Here is a 25,092-nt window from a genome sequence, read left to right as displayed (position 1 = left end):
TAAAATATTTTCTATTTTTTGCTTTCAACCTAACTACTTGCACAAAAATAATACCCTTTTGTCCCAGTGTGTTATGTTGTCTTTCCATTTATTAATTAAACCACTCAGTGGAACCCGTTGACTAGATGCCTGCTGTATGAATAACATCATGCCTAACTCTGTAGAAGAGTGAAAAAGGCAGACACCAAGAGGCTTACATTGTATTGTGGGAGATAAGAACTTTATATGAAATATGTTGCTCACAATCAAACTGTTTGCTATGTATCCAAATAAAGGATATTCATGAGAATGAATTATACAGAAAACAGATCATTGTGCTCTGGGAGAAACTTTTTCTGGAACTGTGATTAAAAGAAAGGTAGAATTTGGCCAGGCAGATGGAAGGTAGGATACTGAAGGTAGGGTCATGCCAGGAACAGAAGCATGACAGAAAAAACAGTTTTGATGGGAACATGGAAGGTAAAGTGTGGACCGTGGAACAGAGTACAGAGATGTTAGACTAGCAGGTGGCTTGGAAGCTCACCTTTGCATGTCAGATTTCATATTCATGGTAGAGGAGGAGACTAGGGAATAAATGTGGAATAAATGAGTCAGAGTGAATAATGAACCAGTAAGGGTGATGCTTAGTAATATTAATTTATCAGTGAATGTGGTATGCATTGGAAAGAGAAGTTGAGCACAAAAGGAATAACCATTGATCTTGTTACTGGAGGTTTAGGTATCAGATCTTAAAAGTATTTATTAAGATTATGACATGAGAAATAGAAGGTAGCTTGAATCTACTGGATTTTTGAATTGGGTGTTAAAGGAAAATTAAGGTGGCAAAAATAAATTATTCCAAATCTTAGAGAAATAAGGAGTAAAGAAAAGGAGAGAGCTTTAGGGAAGTCATTTGAGAAAGCAAGTAGTGGTTCATATATTTGGCTAAGGGATGGAGGATTCAGTTGTGAGAACTAAAGGGTATAAGGTTTCTATGGGGAATGATAAAAATGTTCTATAATTATGGTGATAACTGTACAACTTTGTGAATATACAAAAAGTTGGTGAACTATACACTTTAAATTGGTGAATGGTAAGGTATATGAAGTGTATCTCAATAAAGGTTACAAAATGAAAGAAAAGAAGAAAGGGAATATGCTTCAGGGACCATAATAAAAAAAAAAAAGAAAAATGGCTCTTAACTGAGATTCAGTTAAATGTTGTGGTGAATGAATTGTGAACTTCACTTGTAAGAGCAGTTCTTGAAGGTTTGGAGACAGTTGTGAAGAGAGAAAAGACAAAGCAGAGATCAGATCCTAATTAATTCTTCACTTTGAGAGCTGTAGTAGGAAGGGGGAATAGTTTAAAAGGAAATATTTTTTTTTTTACAGCATTTATCATTTGCATTTATTTTACCTGTAATTTCTTAAGCAAGATGGACAAACATATGCATTGGCCAAGCTATTAAAATGCTATTAAAGTGGCCAATGGTGGATGATATTTTTATATTGCCTGGCTTTATTTTAATAAAAAAAGAAACGTGATGTTCTTGTAAGAAGATATATTCCTAGCACAAAATACCAGTTTTCCTTTGTGGGCCACAGTAATTGGATGGGCTTCTGAGAATGAGAACGAGTCAGAGAGGCCAAATTGTATAATCCCTGGTAAAACTGGTTCTTCAAGTTTCATTCACTAGTTGGTTTTCTTTCTTTTTTTTTTTATTGTTGGTCTTTCAAAACATTACATCTAACTTGATATATCATATTTCACAGTTTGATTCAAAAGGGTTATGAACTCCCATTTTTACCCCGTATACAGATTGCTGAATCACATCAGTTACATCAATTACATTTCCATTGATTTACATATTGCCATTCTAGTGTCTGATGAATTCTGCTCTCTATCCTAACCTCTACTATCCCCCCTCCCCTCCCCTCCCCTCCCCTCTTCTCTCTCAACCCCCTCTACTGTAAAACATTTCTTCCACTTGTATTATTTTTCCCTTTCCCCTCACTTCCTCTTGTATGTAATTTTGTATAACCCTGAGGATCACCTTCCCTTTCCATGCATTTTCCCTTCTCTCTCCCTTTCCCTCCCCGCTCTCATCCCTATTAATGTTAATCTTCTTCTCCTGCTCTTCGTCCCTACTCTGTCCTTAGTTACTCCCTTTATATCAAGGAAGTCATTTGGCATTTGTTTTTTAAGGATTGACTAGCTTCACTTAGCATAATCTGCTCTAATGCCATCCATTTCCCTCCAAATTCTATGATTTTGTCATTTCTTAATGCAGAGTAATACTCCATTGTGTATAAATGCCACATTTTTTTTATCCATTCATCTATTGAAGGGCATCTAGGTTGGTTCCACAATCTTGCTATCGTGAATTGTGCTGCTATGAACATCGATGTAGCAGTGTCCCTGTAGCATGCTCTTATTAGGTCTTTGGGGAATAGACGGAGAAGGGGAATAGCTGGGTCAAATGGTGGTTCCATTCCCAGCTTTCCAAGAAATCTCCATACTGCTTTCCACATTGGCTGCACCAATTTGCAGTCCCACCAACAATGAACCAGTGTACCCTTTTCCCCACATCCTCGCCAGCACTTGTTGTTATTTGACTTCATAATGGCTGCCAATCTTACTGGAGTGAGATGGTATCTTAGGGTGGTTTTGATTTGCATTTCTCTGACTGCTAGCGATGTTGAGCATTTTTTCATGTACTTATTGATTGATTGTATGTCCTCCTCTGAGAAGTGTCTGTTCAGGTCCTTGGCCCATTTGTTGATTGGGTTATTTGTTGTCTTTTTGTCTAATTTTTTTGAGTTCTTTGTATACTCTGGATATTAGGGCTCTATCAGAAGTGTGAGGAGTAAAGATTTGTTCCCAGGATGTAACACTAGTTGGTTTTCATTTCCCCTGATTCTGAAATGGTGAGGCTCTTTCACCCAGGATATCATTTATCCCTTTAATTTGAAATACATTTTTATGATGTTAGAACTTAATTATAAAAACATAAAATATTTAGATTCCTGCGACCAAATGAAAATCTGAAAAGGGAGGAATTGTGGAATGAAATTAATCAAATTATGCTATGTACATGTATTAATACAATAAATTTCACCTTTACATATGTCTATAAAGCTATGAATGGAAGGAAAATTAGTACAATGGAGGAAGAGGAACAGAGGGGAAAAGGAGGGAAGGAAAGAGAAAGTACTTGGGACTGAAGTGGAAAAAAATATATTCCATCCCTGTATGAATATACAAAATGAACCCCACTGTTATGTACACTATAATGCAATAGTAGAAATTCTTAAGAAACCATTTATTATGTTCAATTCCTATCTTAAGAAACCATTCTTTATGTTAAATCCTATTCTCAGTTGGAATAGAAATATTAGTGAGAAATATTAATATAAAATATGTTCTTTAGCACAAATCTGACATTTCTGTTAGGGAATGATCATGCTTTTTTAATGTTCCTTTTTGGTTATTTCAGGGAAGGAGATCACAGCAGAAACGTTTATGGAGAAATTGGATAATGGTGCTTTGCTCTGTCAACTTGCAGCAACTATGCAGGAGAAATTCAAAGAGAGCATGGATGTTAACAAGCCCACAAAGGTACAGGTCCCAGTACAGGAGTCACAGCCAAGAGGCAGATTACAGTTACAGTGTAGTGTAATTTTATTGTAAATGGATGCATCAAGGACTGTGTTAAACAACAAAGTTTATATAGAAGGTGTTTTTAATGCACTAACATCTTATTTGCAGTTCAGTTTCATAAATGGTATTAGCCTTTTGGTAAATCTAATTAGATGTTTATGAAAATTGATGGTATTAAAAGAGTATGCTGCATAATCTGGCTGAATCTGACACATTGAGTTAAAACAGCAGAGAAATAATTTGTGTCATCAGGCAATGAATAAAATCTAGCCAAGAAAGATTTACTAAATAGGTTGTTGTCTTCAAAAATATTATGGCAGCCTATTGGAATAAAATATCTGGGAGTGTAATTTTTTGTTTCTTTTAAATGAGAAGTAGAATTGAAGTAAGTAACTTTGGACTTATTATTTTCTTTATGATGGTCAAGATGATACTTTTCCTTAATTTTTAATAGAGAAGGAAAATAAATTTAAAAAGTTTGAAATAAGGTTGAAGGAAGCTTAAAATAAACTGAAACAACAACAAATCTGTTAAATTGTTCCTGCAACTCTGGCAAAATAGAGTGATTGTGTGTGTGTGTGTGTGTGTGTGTGTGTGTGTGTGTGTGTTTGTGATCACTGTACTTAGTTTTGATATAGTTTATAACTCCTTATAAAGTATTATATAATATAAAACTTATGCTTCACCCACTTTTCTTTATCTTAAAAGAAGCTCCGTAAATTTATTAAATACCTCAGTGACTTCCAAACTTTGTTGTGCATTAGAATCACATGAATGTTTTTAAACATAATGAGACTTGGATTCCATGCCTGAACATTTTTATTTACTCCCCATAAGTTACAACCTGAAGAGGTTTTTCAAAAGCTTCCCAGGAGATTCTAATGTTCAGCAAAATTTGGTAACTACTACATTCTCTGTATCTATCCTCTTCTGTTGGGTAGATAAGATTTATGAAAGATCATCTGTCCAGAAAGTGGATGAAAAAAGATTTGACATAGAAGATGTATTTCCAAGCCTAGTGCTTTCTCCTTTTGGTCAACTTTGGGTAGAACAGATCTGCAGAAACTTTATGAAAATATTTCCTATCAAGCTTGATGTTAGTTACACCAGTTATTCTTCTGCTGTGATTTCCTTTGTAAAGTAACTGATGTCTACTTCAGCTTGCTGATGAGGATATCTTATGCCTAATAGCAGGACAGTAGGTGTGGAAAGTTTACTGTGATGCAGTAAACAAAAGGGTAGAAAGCATTACCTTCTTCCTGTAGAGACTTAGAAAACTTTGTGTTGCCTCAAGATCAGGATTATTTGAATTCTTCATGGAACAAAGAACAAACTCTATTAAGACTAATGTACAGTTCTATGATTTTGTTTTCTTCTTAAAGCAGAAAAAGAAAAATGTCCAAATATAGTTATGACCACAAGGCTGTCAGATGTTAAGAGCATTTGCCTATACATCAAAAGCTTTGATCTTGAGTCCATTTTGCTTGAGTTCTAATTTTATTATTTATTAATTGGTTATTTCTAAAGCTTAGCTTCTTGTAAAATAAGATTTATAATTATGTATATGGCATAAAAAATGGATCTTGATGAATATTGTATCCTTTCCCTACCTGAAAAAGTGTGAAGAACCTGATGCGAATTTTAGGTGGACTAGAAGAAAACAAGTACTTTGCAAAGGTTCATATGTAGTATGATAGCTGCGGTATGCAAATATGTAGAGATATGCCCAAAATCTCCATGGTAATACAAAATGTGGAGAATATTTCTGGGTCAAGGTTTTGATAACTGTTTTCCTTTGAAACAATTATTTCAATGTTATGTAATTTTATGATAAAATATAAAAAGAAACAGGGAAATTTTATTTAATTCTAAGTAGAATTGCAGCAAGATTTTATTAAACTTGAAATACTTTCTCAGATTTAAGCATTTTATTTAATTGAATTTAAAGCTAAGATTTATTCTGATTATGGTAAATTTATCATAGTATAAAACCAAAACTGCTCAACAAGAGCAGGTTTAAAAATAACCATTATGTCTCCATCTTCAATGTTTAAAAATTCAAATTTGACATGATTTCAGGACTGACCCAGTTGTTCTTGATTGAAATGCCTTCTGTGTCCTTGGCAGCATTTATATCTTTCATGAGTACCTTCCAGTAATGTGCAGATTAAATCAAAATAAATTGTACCTTACCATATGAAAAATGCCAACAACATAGGTATTACAAAAGATTATGCACCATTTTGTTATAAATCAAAGCCTATATTTACAACAATGGATTGACTATTTTCCATAGAATAAAACTGTGGTGTGTGTGTGTGTGTGTGTGTGTGTGTGTGTGTGTGTGTGAGAGAGAGAGAGAGAGAGAGAGAGAGAGAGAGAGAGAGAGAGAGAGAGAGACACTATTATTCTCCATGTTGGCATATTGAAGTTTAGGAACAATAATGGTAAAGACAGTTGAACTCATTAATACCTTCTTGCTTAGTTTCAATAAACTTCATATAGAAAGATGTTGAAACACAATTATTTTAAAAAGCCAACTATAAACTTGTTCCTACCTAAAGTCATATCACAGGAAGTCCTAGCAGCTTAAATCTCATCTCCTCATTTTTATAGCTGTGTTTTTAGTTTTTCTGATTGATAGTTAAGTAGGGGATTATACAGCTGTGGAATAAATGTTTTTGGACAAACAAGTTTCTCCTGGTATATCTGAAGTATGTTTGTGCTAAGAATGACTTAAATTCTCTTAATATTTGAAAGTAAATTTTAATGTATGTCAGACAATTTATATTTAACATTTTAGTTAGAAAACCATGACTATTTTACATCCTTCTCTGGTTTCATAAAATACTCCAAATGTAAATAAATTTTTCTATGATTCTTTCTGTTCAGGCATCAATGGATCAATAATAAAATAGCCTCTCTAGGTGTGTTATCTGTAAGTAATTTAACTTTGGCATGGTGATAATTTTTCCCCCTAAGCATGAGAGCTATTCAGAGACTAGCAACATTTGTCAGTAATTAGATGGAAGTATCTGAGACCAGTGTACAGCAGTTTAATGCAAAATTTGATTTGCTTAGTTTAATGTTCATAGAATGATAAATTCACCATAATTCTTAGTCCTAATATTCTTAGAGATGAGGATCTTTAATGGCAAAAATTTAAATGAATCTAATCTTCCTAATATCCTATAAGACAATAAAACCAATACAAATATCAAGTTCAAGTTGAGATTTTATGCCTTTTGACTATTAGTTAATTGACTCAAACTTGGCATATCCAACCAAGAGAGGGTAATTATTACATTTATGCATGAACTCATAGTCTAAATAGAGTTCAACCTATGAAACCCTTCTTGTTTGATTATTCTTTTTTTAACCTCTTTCCTTTTCACCACTGATAGCTTTGCTGATTTGTGTACAAAACTCTCTCAACCACTGTGATGTCAACACAGGGCAATATATTAAAAGGGTTTGACCTCACTTTCCCCACTAAAATTTCTTTCCGTTTATCTCATTTATTTTGAGAGTGTTTGTCTCTGACATAAGAATTTCTCTGGATGCAGAGCTTCCTTTGACTTCAAAAGGCTCTGAGCACTTGGATCAGGTTTGAAGCACATGAAGAAGAAGAAGAAGAAAAGATCTGTTACCTAGTAGAATGCTACATTATGCTCTGAGGAAGGGACTGAATACTTGCCATCCAAATGTAGAATTCAGGCCTTGTTCAGGGGAAAGAACATCCTAGTCAGATAGAATTCCCATCATGCACTTGCCCATCAGGAATACTTCTTTCTCCAGGCTGTAAGATAACAAGACCTCAGGATGTCGTACAATCTGGGAATTAAATAAAACATAAAGATTACAGTTTTTCCTTTCCAAAAAAAAAAAAAAATCAATAGCACTGTTTGTGTAGAGAACATTTTAACATGATGAAATTCAGAGAAATCTGGAGATTTGTGTTTTCTGTTCATACCTCTAACAGAATAGGAGAATATGGAAAATGATACAAGGCATTATGCAAAGAAAAAATGTCTCAGTTGTGATTAATCTGGAGTCATTCATATCTAACTATGCAGCCACGATAATTTTATGCTACTTAAGAAGTAATGTAAGATGTTCAAAATGTAAAATAATGCTAGGATTAAACCAACAAAGTGAATAATGATGAGATACAGAGAATATAGGTAGAATTATGTGAAAAAAAAAGATTTTCAATGAATATGTGGCTGTTTAAGATTAAGGAAGGAAGAAAAATCAAAGAATGGAAAAGTTAGTGGTAAATGCAGTCCCTTGGGATTTGTAAATTATAAGTATCCAGAAGCCTTAAATATAACAAATAAAATAAATTCACCATTTTTCTAATGCCTGACCAACTGGCTAAAGTTTTCACCCTAAAATCAGATAATTTAATGTTCAACTTGATGTTTTTCTCACTAACAGTAGTTTTTCTTTGTACTGTCTTCGAGAGATAGGCCTAAATGGAGCTTCAGTGCCATCACAGGACATGTTAACGGTTATACAGAATAATAATTTGTGAAGGAATTTGACTATTTTTTTTAAACCCAGGGTCAACTGGTCATAAAAAACTTGATATGGGCTATATGTGCAGATTGAGAGAGGAAATAAAAATTAAAATATAGTCATGATAGGGAGCAAGTGATGTTCTTAAGAAATGGTTCCTGGATCTTCAGGCTTAATTGAGCTGATTCCATATATGGTAATTATATCCAACGATAAAGTAATGGAGAGAATAATTTAAAAATGTGACCAACAGGATCGTAGGGCAGTGAGTTCATGACAAGTAGTTCAGGTTTCATGGTCATAGTATCCTCTGGTAGAAATTCGATCTCTACCAGACAAAAATTAGCAAACTGGACACATTTGTATTGTTTCCTTCAGGAAGTAAGAAATGTTCCTGCTTGGCTCCTACTACTGAAACTAGGAGCTTCATTTAGCAATCAGTGCTGCTTCCTAAGTTTTTATAGGATTTATCCTCTGCATTCTGGATGTGTGTATTTTATGAAGCTATCTACTCAGCCCATAATTCCTGCCTTTTTAATTGAACCAATGAAATATAACACAGTAAAGGTGTTTGATGCAATTGAGATATGTTCAGTGTCCCTGTTGTGTCACAGACCTTGAGTTGTTGTACAGGATAGTAAAAGAGTTCTGTTGTTCCTTTCAAGCATGTGCAAACTCATTCTGTAGCTTTCTGTTAATTTAAATTAAGAATAATAGATCAAACCAAGTACCAACATATAGAGTGATAACAAGGCATTATGCATTCAATGAAAAGACCACATCTATCAAACTAATTCTGGTTAAACTTTTACTTCCTTATAATTTCCCTGCTGTGTTTCAAGTACCATTGATCTTTTATATTGTCTTGGGTTGAATAGAAATATGGTAGCATTACTTTTCTTGATAAATCCAGGTTACAAATATTATTGCGAATCTCCAATTTTTTTTCAAAGACACATGAAATAGTATTTGTTTCCTTTACCACATAAGAACTTATTCTACTTGTCAGGAAATAACAATTTTGATAGTTGCTGAGAAATATCTATGCTGATTATACATTTAAAAAAACTACAAAAATAACCTCTGATATATTCAAATATGTTCTAGTCTTAGTGTAAAATGTACTTTGATTTAAAAAAGAAATCTAATCCTCACAAAACATTTCTTGTTTCCTTGCAATAAAGATTATAAGGAAGTTTTATAGTAAAGGCAAAGTCATTACTATAGCCCCTTTCTTCAGTGGAACTGGTGTCTGTATATTCCTTCTACCTCGGGAATTTTGATATCAGAAGATGATCTCATTTTTTGTTATTATTGTTCTTTGTTTATTAATGAAACACAACTTGGGAGAGTTTGCTTTCTATTTATACCTGCAGATCTTATGGTTAATAAAACATAGTTACATTTCTTATGGTGCAGGTCATTTTAACAGATTTGATTGGACTGTCTTATATTCTGGAAGCCATATCTATCTTGCCTAAGGAAAGCATTATCATATATTCTGCCAATCTAAGAATGTCCATTCACATTAAAAATAAGGGTATTTATTTCAAGTACTGCTCATGTCTCTTTCTTGTGGAAAAAAAAAAGTCCCATAGACCCATATAGAAAAAATTGGAAGAAGTAGAGTCTCTTGGGCCTCCCTAAGTGATGTAATCAAAAATAGGCTTAGGTGAGGTATGCACTATAAGTTGAATAAGACACTTTTTTCTTCTCCAAGTTTTGAATTCCTTTCTCTATATTACACTGAGTGATTTCTGGCCTTTTAGTGTGGACTAGCATTGGATTTACTTTTGCATTAACCAATCTAGCAAACTTTTATAGAATCATCCCTGGCCACCCACGCTAGCACAGAAAATTCAAGACGTCATTACAGTCAAAGCTCATTAATTCTGCCAAATTTAACATGACAGTCTGTTCTTTTCAGACTAACATTCCCTGAAACTATTACATAGGTGGAGAAAAACCTTGCCATCATACACTCAGAGGTTCTCAAGATTTTAAGTGTGCAGTGAGGCTATGTAACTAGTTTGCCAGGAATTCCAGAGTCTTGCTGAGATGGAACAGGAGCTACATCTATGCTGGGACAAGGCTGAAGTATTTTGACACGTGGTGGAGGTTGTCAGCTCTGGCTTAAAATATAGGTTCTTCATTCTAGGGCTAGGTAAGATGTTTAAGGACATAGCTGTGGTTCCAGGAATGTCCTGTGTAACTGATGTTCTTTTCATATCCTGGCTCAGGAAAATACCAGCAGTGGGCAGTCCACAAGTAAGTTCTCTGTTTCTGGAGAGGAAGCTCCACCTCCCAGCCTGGCCTTTCCCTTCAAGTCTGCCCTTCCCCATCACAAGATTCTCATTGTATAACAGGACTCTCATCAGAGCACAGAAGTTGGGCAAAGGACAGGAGCCAATACCAAAAGCAAGTCATTTTTTTGCATCTGAACTCCTTATATCACAGCTATTCTGTGGAAAATCCTTTCACATCCACTTGCATTTGTGAAAGAAACTTGATCAATTTCTCTAAATTTGACATCAGAATTCTTGTAAATTTCAAATTTTATGATAGTTGTAAATATTGAGCTAAAAGAAACTTTTTTGGGGGCGGGAGTACTAGGGACTGAATTCAGAGGCACTTGGCCACTGAGCCACATCCCCAGCCTTACCCTATTTTGTATTTTATTTAGAGACAAAGTCTCACTGAGTTGCTTAGTGCCTCACTTTTGTTGAGGCTTGCGTTGAACTTGCAATCCTCCTGCCTCAGTCTCCAGAGCCTCTGGGGATTATAGGCATGCACCACCGTGCTCAGTTGAAAGAGAATTTTTAATCTATTATTATTTACTCTGATTGTTCATGCTAAAGGAACAATTTCGTTATACTTTCATTCTCCCTATGTAAATATTTCTGAATCTAGTTTTTGATTGAGACATTCAAAAGGTACAAAGTTGAAATACACAGAGGAAAATGAAGTAGGGTTCCATGAAGCAGTTTGTAAAATTATTATATAGTTGTTTTTTGTGATGGTTCTAGTGTTTACCATCTTTTGAAAGTCATTAGCTTATTGTGCTATTTGTTGTGCTAGAAGAATACTTAAGTTCATATCTAATTTTATTTTCATAATTCTATATTCTTGTGCAAAAGAAAATGTTGTGTTAGTTTAAGACCATATTAAAAGATTTTTTTCAACCTCTGCCTAATACTATGGGCTTCTAGTTTTTTTTTTTTTTCCATAACTTCACTCTAAAATTAGTTTCAATAGCAAGTCCAAATACCCCATTTTTTTTTTTCTGAGGCTTGATGCCCAAACATTACTTGTTTGGTCCTAAAGAAAGAAAAACAAATACTTGCTAACACAAGCAAAACTAATTTATTGGAAGAATATAGGATTTTTTTTTGGGAAAGAATGAAATTTGGAGGAAAGTGAACCTGACCTTGGATACTCTAAGAATCAGGCCATTCTCAAATGTTATGTAGCATAGATGTGTGAACAAGTCATTTCAGAGTGCCTCTATAATAATTAATCATTTAAAATGCTTAGAGAAAGCAGCTGTATGGAAGTGGCTGGTGGTGTGGACTCAGCACATAGACTGTCTGACTTTTAATCATAACTCCATGGTCACTGCTTATTAGCTTGAGACGACTACTTAAAATCTCTGTGCCTTAGTTTACTTATTTGTGAAATGTAGATATGAATAGCATCTTCCTCAGTAAGTTATTATGAGAAGTAAATAGGTTAATATAAATAAGTACCTGAGTAGTACCTACTACACATATGTGCTCATTAACATTTAGTTATTAACTTTAGGATATCATTCTTTCTCAAAATTAAAATTTAAGCATGAAAAAAGAATCTGGTAGTTTTACAGCCAATACTCTGAAAATAGCTAGGTTGAAAATTCTCAGATTGAATAAAAAGAGAAAGGAATTTTTTTCCAGAAGAAAATTAATATATTTCTATCTAAATAGAGGGGAAGGGATTCTGGAAGCATAGAGATGTCTTTTTTTTTCATCACACTCCATAGGTAGAGGCCCCATGCCTGATGGTTTTCCCATCTGTATATTATTCCCCACCCTGTACATATTTTTATACTTATTTGTTTTCTTATCTTTACCCCTTTGTTAGACTCTAAGTTCCTTGAAAACATGGTTTGTGTTTTATAATCTATAGATCAAACATAACGTATGGCATATGGGTGCTCTGTAGATACGTATTTAGATGAATAAAAAATTAATGGGCAAATGAATGTCCCATTATAGATATTTACTTTCAGATCAAGAGTGCTATCCACGCATTTTGGAAACCCACAATGTTTTAATCCTGAAGACCATGATGGTCACTAAGTTTGAAATCCCTCCCTCTGCTGTTTTTTCTCAGCTCAGAAATCTTTAATGTACAAAACCAAGAGGCACAAGGTTATTTTAAGTAACGGAAATGACAAAGTATTGGGAAATTTTAGGGTAGTGTGGGGACAAACAAAAGGGTCTAAGGACATTGGAAGTGCTCATAGAAAAACTATCAGAAGCAATAAACTGTGGAGGTATAAAATACTTGGTAAGCAATCAATTCCCAGAAGAAGTTGAACATGTAGTTAATTGTCGGTGTTATCATGTAGTCACATAATATGCAATTATTTGAGCTCAGCTCATAACGTAAAGGTACAAATGAGAATAAAAACAAGCACATAAATATCCACTTGGTTCATTCAGTTTGAAGATTTAAGGCTTGTTTATACAATTTGTCATGGGTCGGGTCGTACAAACTAACGTTTAGAGGAGGGATAACTAGTGGTTTTATAAATTTGTAAACCATTGAGAATTAGGAAAAAGAAGATTTCAGGGTTTTCATGTAATAAGTTCTCAAGAGATGTTTTGACCTGAAATGAGGTGTTGTTACAATAATTAAGGATTGTATCTTTCAGTTATTGAAGGAGACAAAAAGATAGAATCTTTTTTTTTTTCCTTTTGCATTTTTCCCCAACAACTGCCACTTTTGCCCAATTAAAATAGTTGGTGATTGAAATGGGAGAATTAAACCTTTGTTTCTTCTCAGAGCCCTTAATTAGCCAGCCACAAAAGAACTACTTAACAATCAAGGTAAGAATACTATTTCTATAAGACTGTGGGAAGGACTCAAAAAATTTCAATGCTTAGGAACAAATAGTGCTATTGGCTTTCTGAGAATGCCTTATTTTATTGACAAACAGGCTGCTCGAAGTGAGATATAAATGATTTGCAGTAGAACAAGTTCATAATTTTATCAACCTTTCAAAATGGGGAATATTACTAAATGCAAATATTTTGTTAAAATTTAGTGAGTTACATGTTAAAAACGAGATAATAGTCCTTGCTGAGGATGTATGTATGTGTTTTAGTGGTGGGAAAGATAGATGTGACTGAAAAATAGGCAGCACTTACTCCTAAGGCATTTACTCCATACTATGGAGAAATATAGTGCATGTATTAATAACAGTGTTTGTCATGTCAAGTTTAGAAAATTATTGGGAAAAACTCTAGTTAAAATCACTACTTTATTGTGTTGGCAAATTTAGAAGTTAAAACATACAGTAGGGTATACTAAAATTTTGTGCATACTCTTACTACTTTATTTTGAGTGAATTTCATCTGCTTTCTAAGTCAAAAAGAATTGAAATAAAAATGCCTGTCTGAAATAAAAATACCTGTTTTATAATCTGTATATAGTATCTGTATACATGTGGTAACTTCTAACATGCATATATATGAGATTTTGTAAATATTCTAAGTCAGTTTCAATAAATTAATTTGATCATTCTGACTACCCTTACATTAGTAAATTACTTTCTCTTCATGATCACATAGTCAAAATAAAAATCATTCCCATTCATTTGTCCTGAGTGAATCATAGAAGGAATTGTCACTGTCCTTCTTATTCTATGTTTCTTATAGGCAGCAGATAAAGCCAGTGCCTAAGAAGGTAGGTTCAAACTGCTTCTTAAGTCATTTAAGAAAATGACTTAAGAAGCAGTTTGAAGGTTCTTGGTTATCTCTAGATGTAATTAGAAAGCAAACCAAACTATGTTATGACTGACCACATTATAACTTATTTGAATAAGAGTCTAGGTCCTGGCCTAATAGAAAATGACCTGCCAGGCATGGAATCAACCCATGTTGAAAGGTGGCTTTCCTTGTACGTACAAGGAAGAAAATAACAAATTAAGAACATTTCAAAATTTCCCTTACATTGTCTCTTATTTTTTGTAGACCTGTAGCTGCCAGCATTTCTCTGTGAGTTAGAACAAGCTGTTAATTCACCTAATCCTGATGTTCTGTTCTTGTTGGGTTGAGCTTCTGGTGAGGCCTCTGTGCTAGGAGATGAGAGGGGAAGTATTGCTAGCTCTATTTTGTATTCTGACAGGATCACTGACCCAAGAGAGACAGGGGGAGAGAAGGAGAAAGAGCAGTTGGCAAATTCTAACCTAGAAATTTTCATAGATTTCCGTGGCTACAAGTTCATGTGAATCTGTTGACAGTTCTCCTTCAAAACTGCTTTTACCTTTCCCAAGCTCAAACCATAAGCTGTTGTTTGGTGGTGTAAATAACGGTTATGTTAAAATCATGCTTTATAAGATTAAAATAAAACATGTTAGGTTAAAATTCCAGAAAGCATTAAAAAGTTCAAATGAATTCTGATTGAGAAAGGGATGCACACACAGGTACATGTCCACACACTCAAACATTCCTTATCTACATGACTTCCCAGCAAAAGCAGAATTGTGTTCCTTGAGCTTGAATGTGAACCTGAATTATTCCACAATGACATCATCTCTCCCGCTTAAGGGCTCACATCCTGCTTTAACCACATGCAGGCTCATAGGCAAGAGAGGATTGTAAAAGGAGTCCAACTGGGGAACTGTTTTCATGATATTTGATAGCACTAATTGTGGTCACTGCTTTCAAAGCACTGTGAATGTAGAATACTATGTCAAGAAAAGTCACTCTCACCATATGCAAAATGGGAAATTAATTCTTTTAAAATGAACTGTTATGAAATGCTTTGGAGAAATTGAAGTCATTTGAACAAATTAATAATGAATATGCATGCTATTCCTTATAGGTGAACATTAAAATTTTTATAATAAGAGCCTTTTTTAAAGGGACTGAAAATGAGAGGGAAGGAATGGTTTTTCATTTAAAAATGAGGATTGCTAGGTAATTTAACATGTAAGTACTATATTTGTGTGTGTGTGGTCCAAGGTATATGATACTGCTACATTACAGAGTAATGGCATAATGTGTTTTAGATGAGATAATTGAATTTACAGAGTATAGGGCTCTTTGGCTGTGTCTTAAGTTTTTAGGGGATCACTATATGAATGGCTTCTATTGTTTCTCTTAGCAGTTTGAAAATGCATTACATACCATGCATGAAGCCATCTAGTATGTTTTGTGTTTATGTTACTTTGCTGGTCATGTCTAATTTCACACCAGCACAGGCTCCTTCTCTATTGGATGCCTTGCTAGCATTATTACTCCATATAAGAAATAGATCCTATGGGAATTTGAATATCTTAAAGCCAAAGGGTGGGAAATAACAAAAGTACCTCAATCAGTTCTTAAGATTTAACCCCTTGGTATGTAAAGAAAGAAAAGAAACTTAAAATGGGGATGAGCCAACTTAATAAATTCATAGGTTTTATGAAGGATGTGAAGGTTAATAAACATAGATCCTTCCAGATCAGGAATAACTCACTCGTTTTTTGTGTATACTCTTGCTGGCAGTTGGGCAAATCCCTTACACTCTTTTTAAATATATGAAATATCACCTGTGAGATTACAAACACAACATAAAGCAGACCAATTTTATTGAAATAGACTATGAAGTATAAATAATCTTTACAATATTAAATATAAACATTAAAACACAAACTAAAAATAAATAAATATATTTGCTTTAAAAAATTAATCTGACAGCATTTTTATAAACACTGTATTAATTTTAAAGTTGAGGAGAGAGTAAACCCAATATTTTCAGTTATCTGCAGTATTTGTAATGTATAAGAAAAACTTCAACACTGTATCTTGATAAACCATTGTGCTTTTTGTCTACAATTATAAATGAAGAATTATTAAGCTTCACTTAGATGCTAGTGAAAATAAAGATGATTCTTTGCTCATATCAAATTCAGAATCCTCCCAGAACAAGTCCTCAGTGTTGCAGATGAACTCAACGCAGTAAGGAGAATTGTCAAACATGCAAACTTCAGACAGATTTCTCTAGAGTAAAAGGGGTGCTATGGAAGAATGAAAGCAAGAAACATTTTTACCTATAATAATTAATATGTGTGGAATATATATAAAAACATAAGGGTTGAGCTTCCCTAACTTGAAAATCTGAAGTGCTTCCAAATTGGAACTTTTTTGGGTGTTCACATGATGTACCAATGGAACATTCTACACCTAACTTCACGTGATGATGGGTCACAATCCCCAAAATATTGTATAAAGATACCTTCAGACTATGAGTATAAATTGTATATGAGACATAAATGGATTTCTTATTTAGATTTGGGTCCCCTCTCCCAAGATATCTCCTTTTGTATATGCAAATATTCTGAAATCTGGAAAAATCTGTACTCTGAAACACTTGTAGCCCTAAGCATTTTTGAATTTTGGATAAGTTTCACTCAATCTTATCCTTTTGGACAAGGGATAAGGAAACAGACCACATGTTATTCTATATTCTCTTTTACTATTTTTGATTTTGTTTAAAGATTGAAAAGTAGGTATCGGATCATTTTTCTTGACTCGAATGCCAGGTGATGCAATGTGATAATAAAGCAAACATTTCTAAGTACTTCCTCTCCTCCAGGCAAACATTGATTAGATCACCAGATCATTTTTTTTTTTTTAAACTGAAGTCACATCATGTCATTTGTTTGATTTCTCCAGTGGACTCTTGACTTGCTGGGATAAGAAGTCAAAGTCTATACCACAGCCTGCAGGCCCTTCATGTTCTGTTCTCTGCTGTCTATCTGATCTCATTTCCTATGACCCCCTCCAACCCCCCCACACACTCTAGTTTGCTTTAGGGACGCTGGGTTCTGAATGTCCTTTGAATTTAGCAGGAAAGTTCTTCTTCTCATGGGTATTTACAAGTGCTTTTCTATTTTCTGAGAATATTCATTCCTCGGATATGTGTATGACTAGCTCCTCACTCCCCTCAGGTCTCTGCTCAAGCGTCATCTTTTGGCAAAGGCCCTTCCATGAGTGAACAAACTATATAAAACATTTTTAAAAATAGTGCTTTGTAAATAATAAGCATTTATTAAGAGCCAATTATGTATAGGATACTGATAAATAAAAAAAGAATAAAGCACTGCTATCTTCTCTCAAAGAGCTTACATTTTAATTAAAAAATAAATCACAAACATAAAATATAGACATCAAAGGTTAATGCTAAATAAATGGTGTATAGGATACCAGTAGTTCTAAATTTTTTTGTATCCATAGCATACATTATATTGTTGACATTCGATTATTCAACAGATATTTATTACAGACTTAAAATATATAGGGGGAAATATGGCATGCTGACGTGATCTCTGCTCTTTATAAACTTGCAAGGAAGAATTATATTAAGGTACTAATTAAACAAACAATGAATTTCAACTGTGACATATAAATATGTGACAATCCATGTTTTAAGAGGAGGACATAACTTCATCTTTTGGAAAGAATATTTTATATTCTTCTGAAGCAGGAATAGGAATTAGCTAACTAGAGAGTGAACACAGAATGTTTCAATATGTTAAAGAGCACATCTGAAACCCTTGAATGTGAAAGTATGTCATTATTTTGAGATAATAAAGGAAAGAAGTGTTTCTGAAGTTGAGTATGTAATGTGTCAAGAGATGAGGTAGAGCTAAGGCTTGCTGGATATTGCCTTTTATCCTAAGAACCTTATGCCAATGAAACTCTTAAAAAACTTTTTTAAAAGTATGGTAGAATCTTGTGAAAAGATGACATTTGTGGTGCAGAGAAAGTATAGAAAGAAGAAGTGAAGATGGAATTGAGGACCACAGGTAGGAAATTATCTTCCAGGTCAGTTGAAAGATAATGGCCACTTAGTTTTAGGGTGCTGGCAGTGAACCTGGAAAGAAGTAGATGGCTTTTAGTTTTATTGAGACTAGGTGGACTTGGCAGCCCTCATTGATGAATTAGATCAAATGGGTCTTTATCCAGGGTTTACTACCTGTAGAAATGGATAAATGGCAGCGCTTAATTTTGCAATTGGAAAGACAGAGAACTGATTGGGGAAAACTCAGGTGCTACTTGGCACAGGTGTGTTATATCCCCACTTAAGCAAATGAGTAACAGAGTACTCCAAAGACAACCTTGAATTCACCTTAACATGATACTTAAAATATATTAAAGTTGTAAACTCTGATGATGAATCCTTTTTTAAAAAGTAAGTCAAAAGCATCTTTAGATTTAACCCACATCTGACTAGACACACCATTTATGTTAGTCATTTTGGTGTCACTGTGTGACCAAAATACCTGACAAATATAATTTATAGGATAAAAAAATTGGGCTCACAGTTTTGGAGGTCTCAGTTGACTCCATTGCTCTGTGCTGAGGGCCATTGCCAAGTAGGAATGACGCATCGAAATTTCCTTGCCAGCGTACCCCATGTTAAATGGACTTGCCTTGGAATTTCGCTGTTGTCATTGCCTGTAAGGTGACCTTGTTCAAGGACCAGGGCGGATCTGGGTTTAGAGCTGATCAGGTTTGAGGAAGTTTCCCCGCTCCTTGAGTTTAAGGCGTTCCGGGTTTTAGACAATATGGGTTTTAGGGAAGTTGGAGATTGAAGATTATTGCTGCTGGGATTAGGGTGTTCCTGCTGCTTGTTCCCGTTGAGTTCTCGTGAGATTCAAATGGGATTTGGAAAAAAGCCTCGTGGAGTAGGTGAATTGGGCGGGCAGAACAGGATTTCCACTGAACGTGTGTAGAGGCCGGTGTGAGTTCGGGAATAAAGAATTGCTGTTTGACATCAGTTACCCTTCCATTGATTGACAAATTGCCTTTCTAGTGTCTGATGTATTCTACTGTCTGTCCTATTCTCTACTATCCCCCCTCCCCTCCCCTCCCCAATTCATAACCCACTTGAATCAAACTGTGAAATATGATGTATTAAGAACTATGTAATGTTTTGAACAACGAACAATAAAAAAAAAAAAAAAAAGAATTGCTGTTTGAATCTACAAAGCTGTGGTGGCTCGTGATTCTTGTGCCAAGCCCAGACATTGGCAGTTCTGGGCCTAAGGCAAGGCAGAACACAATGGCAAATGGGCATGGCAGAGGAAAGAGAGAACAAGTGGTATTACTCCTGAAGGGAATACCCCCAGTGACCTATTTTGTCTAGCCATGCCCCACCCACCTATAGTAACTAATGTGAATGAACCTAGTAGTTCATTCACATTATTTAATTCATCTGATGCACTAATCCACTGATGAGGTAAGAGCTCTCATCTAATCTATTCACCTGTAAATATCGCTTCATTGCCTAACACAGAAGCTTCATATCTAAGCTCTAAAACCATTGTACATTGACTTCTGCTTGTCTACACAGCAGATTCCATAGGCATTCAGGAAACAAGTCAATTGATTTGAGCACTTGGGGAAATTTGCTTACAATCAGTTGGAATTTGAATCATCTTATGTAGATGAACAGACAGATATTTCTAGCAAATGAAACATAAAATGGTGGTGACTAAACATTAAAACTGAAAAAAATACAAGCATATTCTAGGATTAGTAAATATACCAATGTAATTGGCTTACAGAGTGGAGAAGCTGGGGAAGCTGATGAGTCTCATTCCTGTAAGACTTAAGCATTTCATCTTTGTTTTATAGACAATGAGGTGGAAAATGAGAGCGCTCAATTAAGGAAGATTCATCTGATGGTGATGTGTAGATTGGGTTAGAGGGATTTGAGACTGGACAAATGTTTGGAGGAATATTTTGGAAAGTTTCTACATTTGTTTGAAGATGTGATATTAAAAGGTTTGGGGTAAGGACTTGGTACTGTTTTGGAAAGGGCTGGGTATAATTGAAGAGATATTTGCTGGAAAATGGCAATGAGCTAAATTGGTAACTTAATGGCCACAAACTGAAAGGGTAAAGGGATCATCAATGATGAGCAGAGAAAACTAAAACAAGGAAATTTGGGTTTTGGGGGAAGGATTGTAATGACTTGAGAGCTATCCTGGATCACATGATAATTAGGTGGAAATTGTAGGTATTTTAAAGATTATGCTTATGTGTTTCAGTGATCATTAAAAATCCCCAAGGATTTTATAGCCTCACAATGAATTTTATTTCAATTTGTCAACTTTTCTTTGTTTCAGTTTTCTAACACATATTCAAACTTTACTATATGGCAGACTGTATTTCAAGAACTTCCTGTGTAAGCTAATAATGTTCACAGCAACCCTGTGGTGCTGACACTGTGATTATGCCCTTTCACAGACGAAGCTGGGTTAACTTGCCGATATCACACAATTAATGAGTGAAAACTGGGGGTTCAGAACCAGACAGTCTGTCTTCAGATATGATGCTCATATCCTTCCATCTGCTGCCCCTTGCTGGAAGGAATGTAGGTTTTGTCTATACTCGTATTTTATATATTTGACAAATATTCTTTAAGTACTATTTCTTAGGAATTATGCTAGGTGCTGGGGATAAAATGATGAACAAAATCAGGACCTGTTCTATTCCTCATGAAACTTATACAGCCTGGAGGGAGATAAAAATCACTATTCAATGACTCATATTCAGGAGCATGGTAGCCAGGAACACTTGAACAATGTGGATTTTACCAATTGAAAGGAAGTGTAAGGGAACATGATTTGTGTGATCCTTAACCTGGGACCTGAGTTATTTGGACAAAGAAGTATGGGAGAGGCAGAGAGCACAGTTATCTGTAAGGATCATGTGGTGGGAGACAACCTGGAGAGAATGAAAGAGAACAGTGGTTTTATCACAGAAAGGAACATAGAGCCAGATAAAACTGTCTGCAAGTAGGACCTAAGCTAATACAAACTGTGGAACCATGTTATAAAAAGCTTTGTCCTGTTTCTACAAGCAGTTGGAAGACACTGAAAATTTTTAAGCAGGAGAAACAATTGAATTTTCCTTTTGGAATCCCCATTCTGATAAGGAAAATACCATTCTGAATATGAAAATCATAGATTAACATACAGAATGATAATGGGAAACATCAGAAAATGGAGCCAAGAAAATGGTAATTAATTCACAATACAAATATAAAGAACTTGTTATAATTTTTTTATGTTTTCCTACATATGTGTGAATTTATTATAGTAACTACTGAGATGACTATGTAACTAATATTTTACCCTCATCAAGGGATTTGTAACAAAAGTATACATTTTCTTAAAAATTATTATTAATAAAGATAAGTAATATTGAGGATTGATACTAAGTACTTTCTAGAACATCTTGTTTAATTCTTAAAACATTGTAAATATTGGACCTGTAGTACCAAAAGCTAAATTGATTAACTGTTATAGGTCCTATTTTCACTACTGTGACTAAGAGAACATGTAGAGGAGGAAACATGTATTTGATGCCCACAGTTTCAGAGGTCTCAGTCCATAGATGTCTGTCTTGATAGCTCTTGGTCTGGGGTTAGGCAGCACATCATGGCAGAAGACTATGGCAGAGGAAAGCAGCCCAGGACATGGCACCAGGAAACTGAGAGCTTCACTCACCAGGGATGGTATATATACCCCATCAGTGCACCCCCAGTGATCTATCTCCTCCAGCCATATTCTACTTGCCTTTAGTTACCATCCAATTTATTCCTATCAGTGGATTCATCTCAGGAGATTAGTCCATTGATTGGGTTACAACTCTCATCATCTAATCAATTCAGCTCTGAAAATTCTCGCGTTGTCTAACCCATGAGCTCTTGGAGCACTCCTCAATATAAACCATAATGGTCATCATCTGCAGATTGATTTGTACTCACAGTTTGCCCCAAAATATTATGCACTACAGCAAAGTTAACAAAAATGATAACAACACAAACAACAACAGAATTTATTGGATCTGAAAATACATTGGGTTTTGTGGGATCCATCCATAAGACAATTTTCAAAATTGTATTCCTTTGTTGAATATTATACAAAAATTAGCTTTGACTATCCAGGCATTGTGGTGTATGCCTGCACTCCCAGTAATTTAGGAGGGTGACACAGGAAGATCACAAGTTGGAGTTTAGCTAAAATAAAATAAGGGGTCTAAGGATGCAGCTCAGTTGTAGAGTGCTCTTGGTTTCAATTGCCAGTATAATAACAACAAAAGTAGCTTTAACTAAAGCATTAGAATTAGTGACTCTGTAAACTCAAAATTTGTTGACAATAATTATCAATTAGTACATCTTAAAATGTGAAGGATTTGTTGGAAATGAAAATTCAAGATATATTTTAAAAGAATTTTCTAGCCTACTTCCTTAAGGTAATTCCCTCATTATGGAAGGGACACAGAAAATTGATGATATATACTCAAAAACAGTTTTTAAATTCTCATCGATTTGGTTGATCTACTATAATTAATTAATAAATTGAAATTACTATTAATATTATTGATAATCTAAGGGATTATCACACCTGGCATTCAAAATGCATGCCCTTCTCTGAGAAATCATTTGTATTCCATTTCATATTTCACTCTTCCAGTCTTTCTCCTATTTCTGTGATTTGAAAGTTCCCCAAGATAGAGGTGGCAAGAGAGAAATAAATTATAGAATTATTTAATACAATTTTTCCTCCAGTCCATTCCTGACAACGATGACAGGAGTATTTTTCCAAACATCACATATGATTGGGTTACTTCTTGGCTTAAAATATGAAAACGTTTTATTACTTTGTGTAATGAATATTCAGATTGCAAACTGGCAATGGCCTGGCTCTTCCTGTATACGCAATTGTTCAAAATCAATCAATTTTCACATGGATTTCCTCATTTTTCTGAAAAAGGAGAAGACCCCACAATATTGGGATTGTATTTCTCTATGGGCAACCACAAATGAATAAGGTGCCCCTCCAGGACATGGAGTGACCTATTCAGGTGTGTGCAGTCATCTCTACTCCTCACAGTCCCCTGCAGCTAGCCACTTCATTCTCTTGTTTCATCTGCTTAGCCTCTTGTGAGCCTTTAAGTTCATTAACCCCAGGAGAGATTCCAATTGTAGTGATGTTTATGAAGGAAGCATGAAAGACCCTTTGCTAGTCTGTCTTGGTCTACATTCTGCTCTCATCCTGTCCACATGCACCCTGTACTCATTCCTAACTCCCAGGCTTGCTCAAGCCTGTGGAATGTTTCACTTTCCCAATTCCCTATCCTTTTTGTAAGCACAGGAGATCCTTCAGTTTTATAAGAAGCTTTTCCTTTCCAAGACTTTCCATACTGATCCCTTAAGTTTCAAAAGAACTAAATTTAAACCACAGCTTAAGTTCTGCTATAATTCTTACAAAATGATATGATTTTTCTGTCTTAAAGACAAGACATGGAGAGTTGCTAAAAAGGAACATTGGCCCTATCTTTTTTGCCTTTCATTTTCTAGTGCCAGGGTTACAACTGGCACAGAGTTGTAATTTAATAATTATTATTTGAATTGAATCATATTAAATTTCTATTAATAATTTTAGATAGCCCCACCAGTTAATTGGATCTTAAAATATAGAACGAGAGTCCTGGAACCTCATCTTTCTCTAGTTAAGTATAAACAGTAAGTTGGGAGAACAGAAGTTTTTTATAGTACCAGAGCATTTGGATAGTGATCACCATATTGATGTATATAAAAATTGAGCACAAAATATTTAAAAACAAAAGGAAGGTATTTGTTTTCAGGCTGTATAAAACTACATGTTTTCCTTTGCGAAGCATTTAATGCTTCTTAAACAACTGTTAATGACATGGGAACTTTTTATAGACTTTATTTTTTTCAGCTCTACTAACTTATAAGTAACAAAAAAAGTGTGTATCTGTGGTGTACAACATAACATTTGTACACCATAACTATGCATACATAGTGAATTATAAATTATAAAGTAACAAAAAAAGTGTGTATCTGTGGTGTACAACATAACATTTGTACACCATAACTATGCATACATAGTGAATTATAAAATCAATATAATTAATATGTTCACCACATCACTTTTTGGGATGAGAATATGTAAGAACTATTCTCTTGGTTATTTTCAGTGTAATACACTATAATTAATTACAGTTCTCATGATATATGGTGGATTCTACATGACTCATGCCTAAAACTTTGTACCCTTAAGCCTAGATATCCCCATTCTCAGCCCTCATTTATCCAGCCCCTGGGAAAAACTATACCACTCCCTATTTTTCGGAGTTTGACTCCTTTAGATTCCAAATGTTAGAGAAGTTTTAGTTTTCCATTAAAACTGAGTGGAAAGTACACCAGAATGGTACATTTGTTACAGCCCATGAGCCTACATTAACACATCATTATCACCCAAAGAACACAGTTTACACTAGAGTTCACTCTTCATGTTAAACATTCTGAGTTTTGACAAATGCATGGCTGTATCCAGTAGTACAGAGTCATATAGTATGGTTTCACTGACCTTAAAATCCTGTGTTCAGCCTTGTAATACCTCCTGCTCTGCTTTCCCCTGATTTTTTTCTTTTTTTTTATTAGTTGTTCAAGACAATACAATGATCTTGACATATCATACATTTGCTTCAAATAGGGTATGAATTCTCATTTTTCCACGTGTACAGATTGCAGGATCACATTGGTTATACATCCTGTCTTCTTAGTTTTGCTTTTTCCAGTTTGTTAAACAAGGGGAGGCATCCATTATGTAGCATTTTTGGATTGACTTCTTCCACT

At 34.6% G+C, this 25,092-nt stretch overlaps 1 protein-coding gene across 2 annotated transcripts in view; it reads left to right on the top strand.

Moving 5' to 3' along the window:
* The window catches only part of Gas2 (growth arrest specific 2), a 125,210-nt gene that overhangs the window by 16,831 nt on the left and 83,287 nt on the right, over positions 1-25,092 (top strand). For both annotated transcript variants that reach the window (XM_026384115.2, XM_077798162.1), the window contains exon 3: positions 3,476-3,597. In XM_026384115.2, coding sequence (XP_026239900.1) covers positions 3,476-3,597 — 122 coding nt within the window. The remainder of the gene's footprint in view (positions 1-3,475; positions 3,598-25,092) is intronic.

The sequence above is a fragment of the Urocitellus parryii genome, chromosome 4 (assembly GCF_045843805.1).
Source record: "Urocitellus parryii isolate mUroPar1 chromosome 4, mUroPar1.hap1, whole genome shotgun sequence".
Lineage (NCBI taxonomy): Eukaryota > Metazoa > Chordata > Mammalia > Rodentia > Sciuridae > Urocitellus > Urocitellus parryii.
The sequence above is the reverse complement of the archived record's forward strand: the minus strand, read 5'-3'. Positions and strand labels throughout refer to the sequence as shown.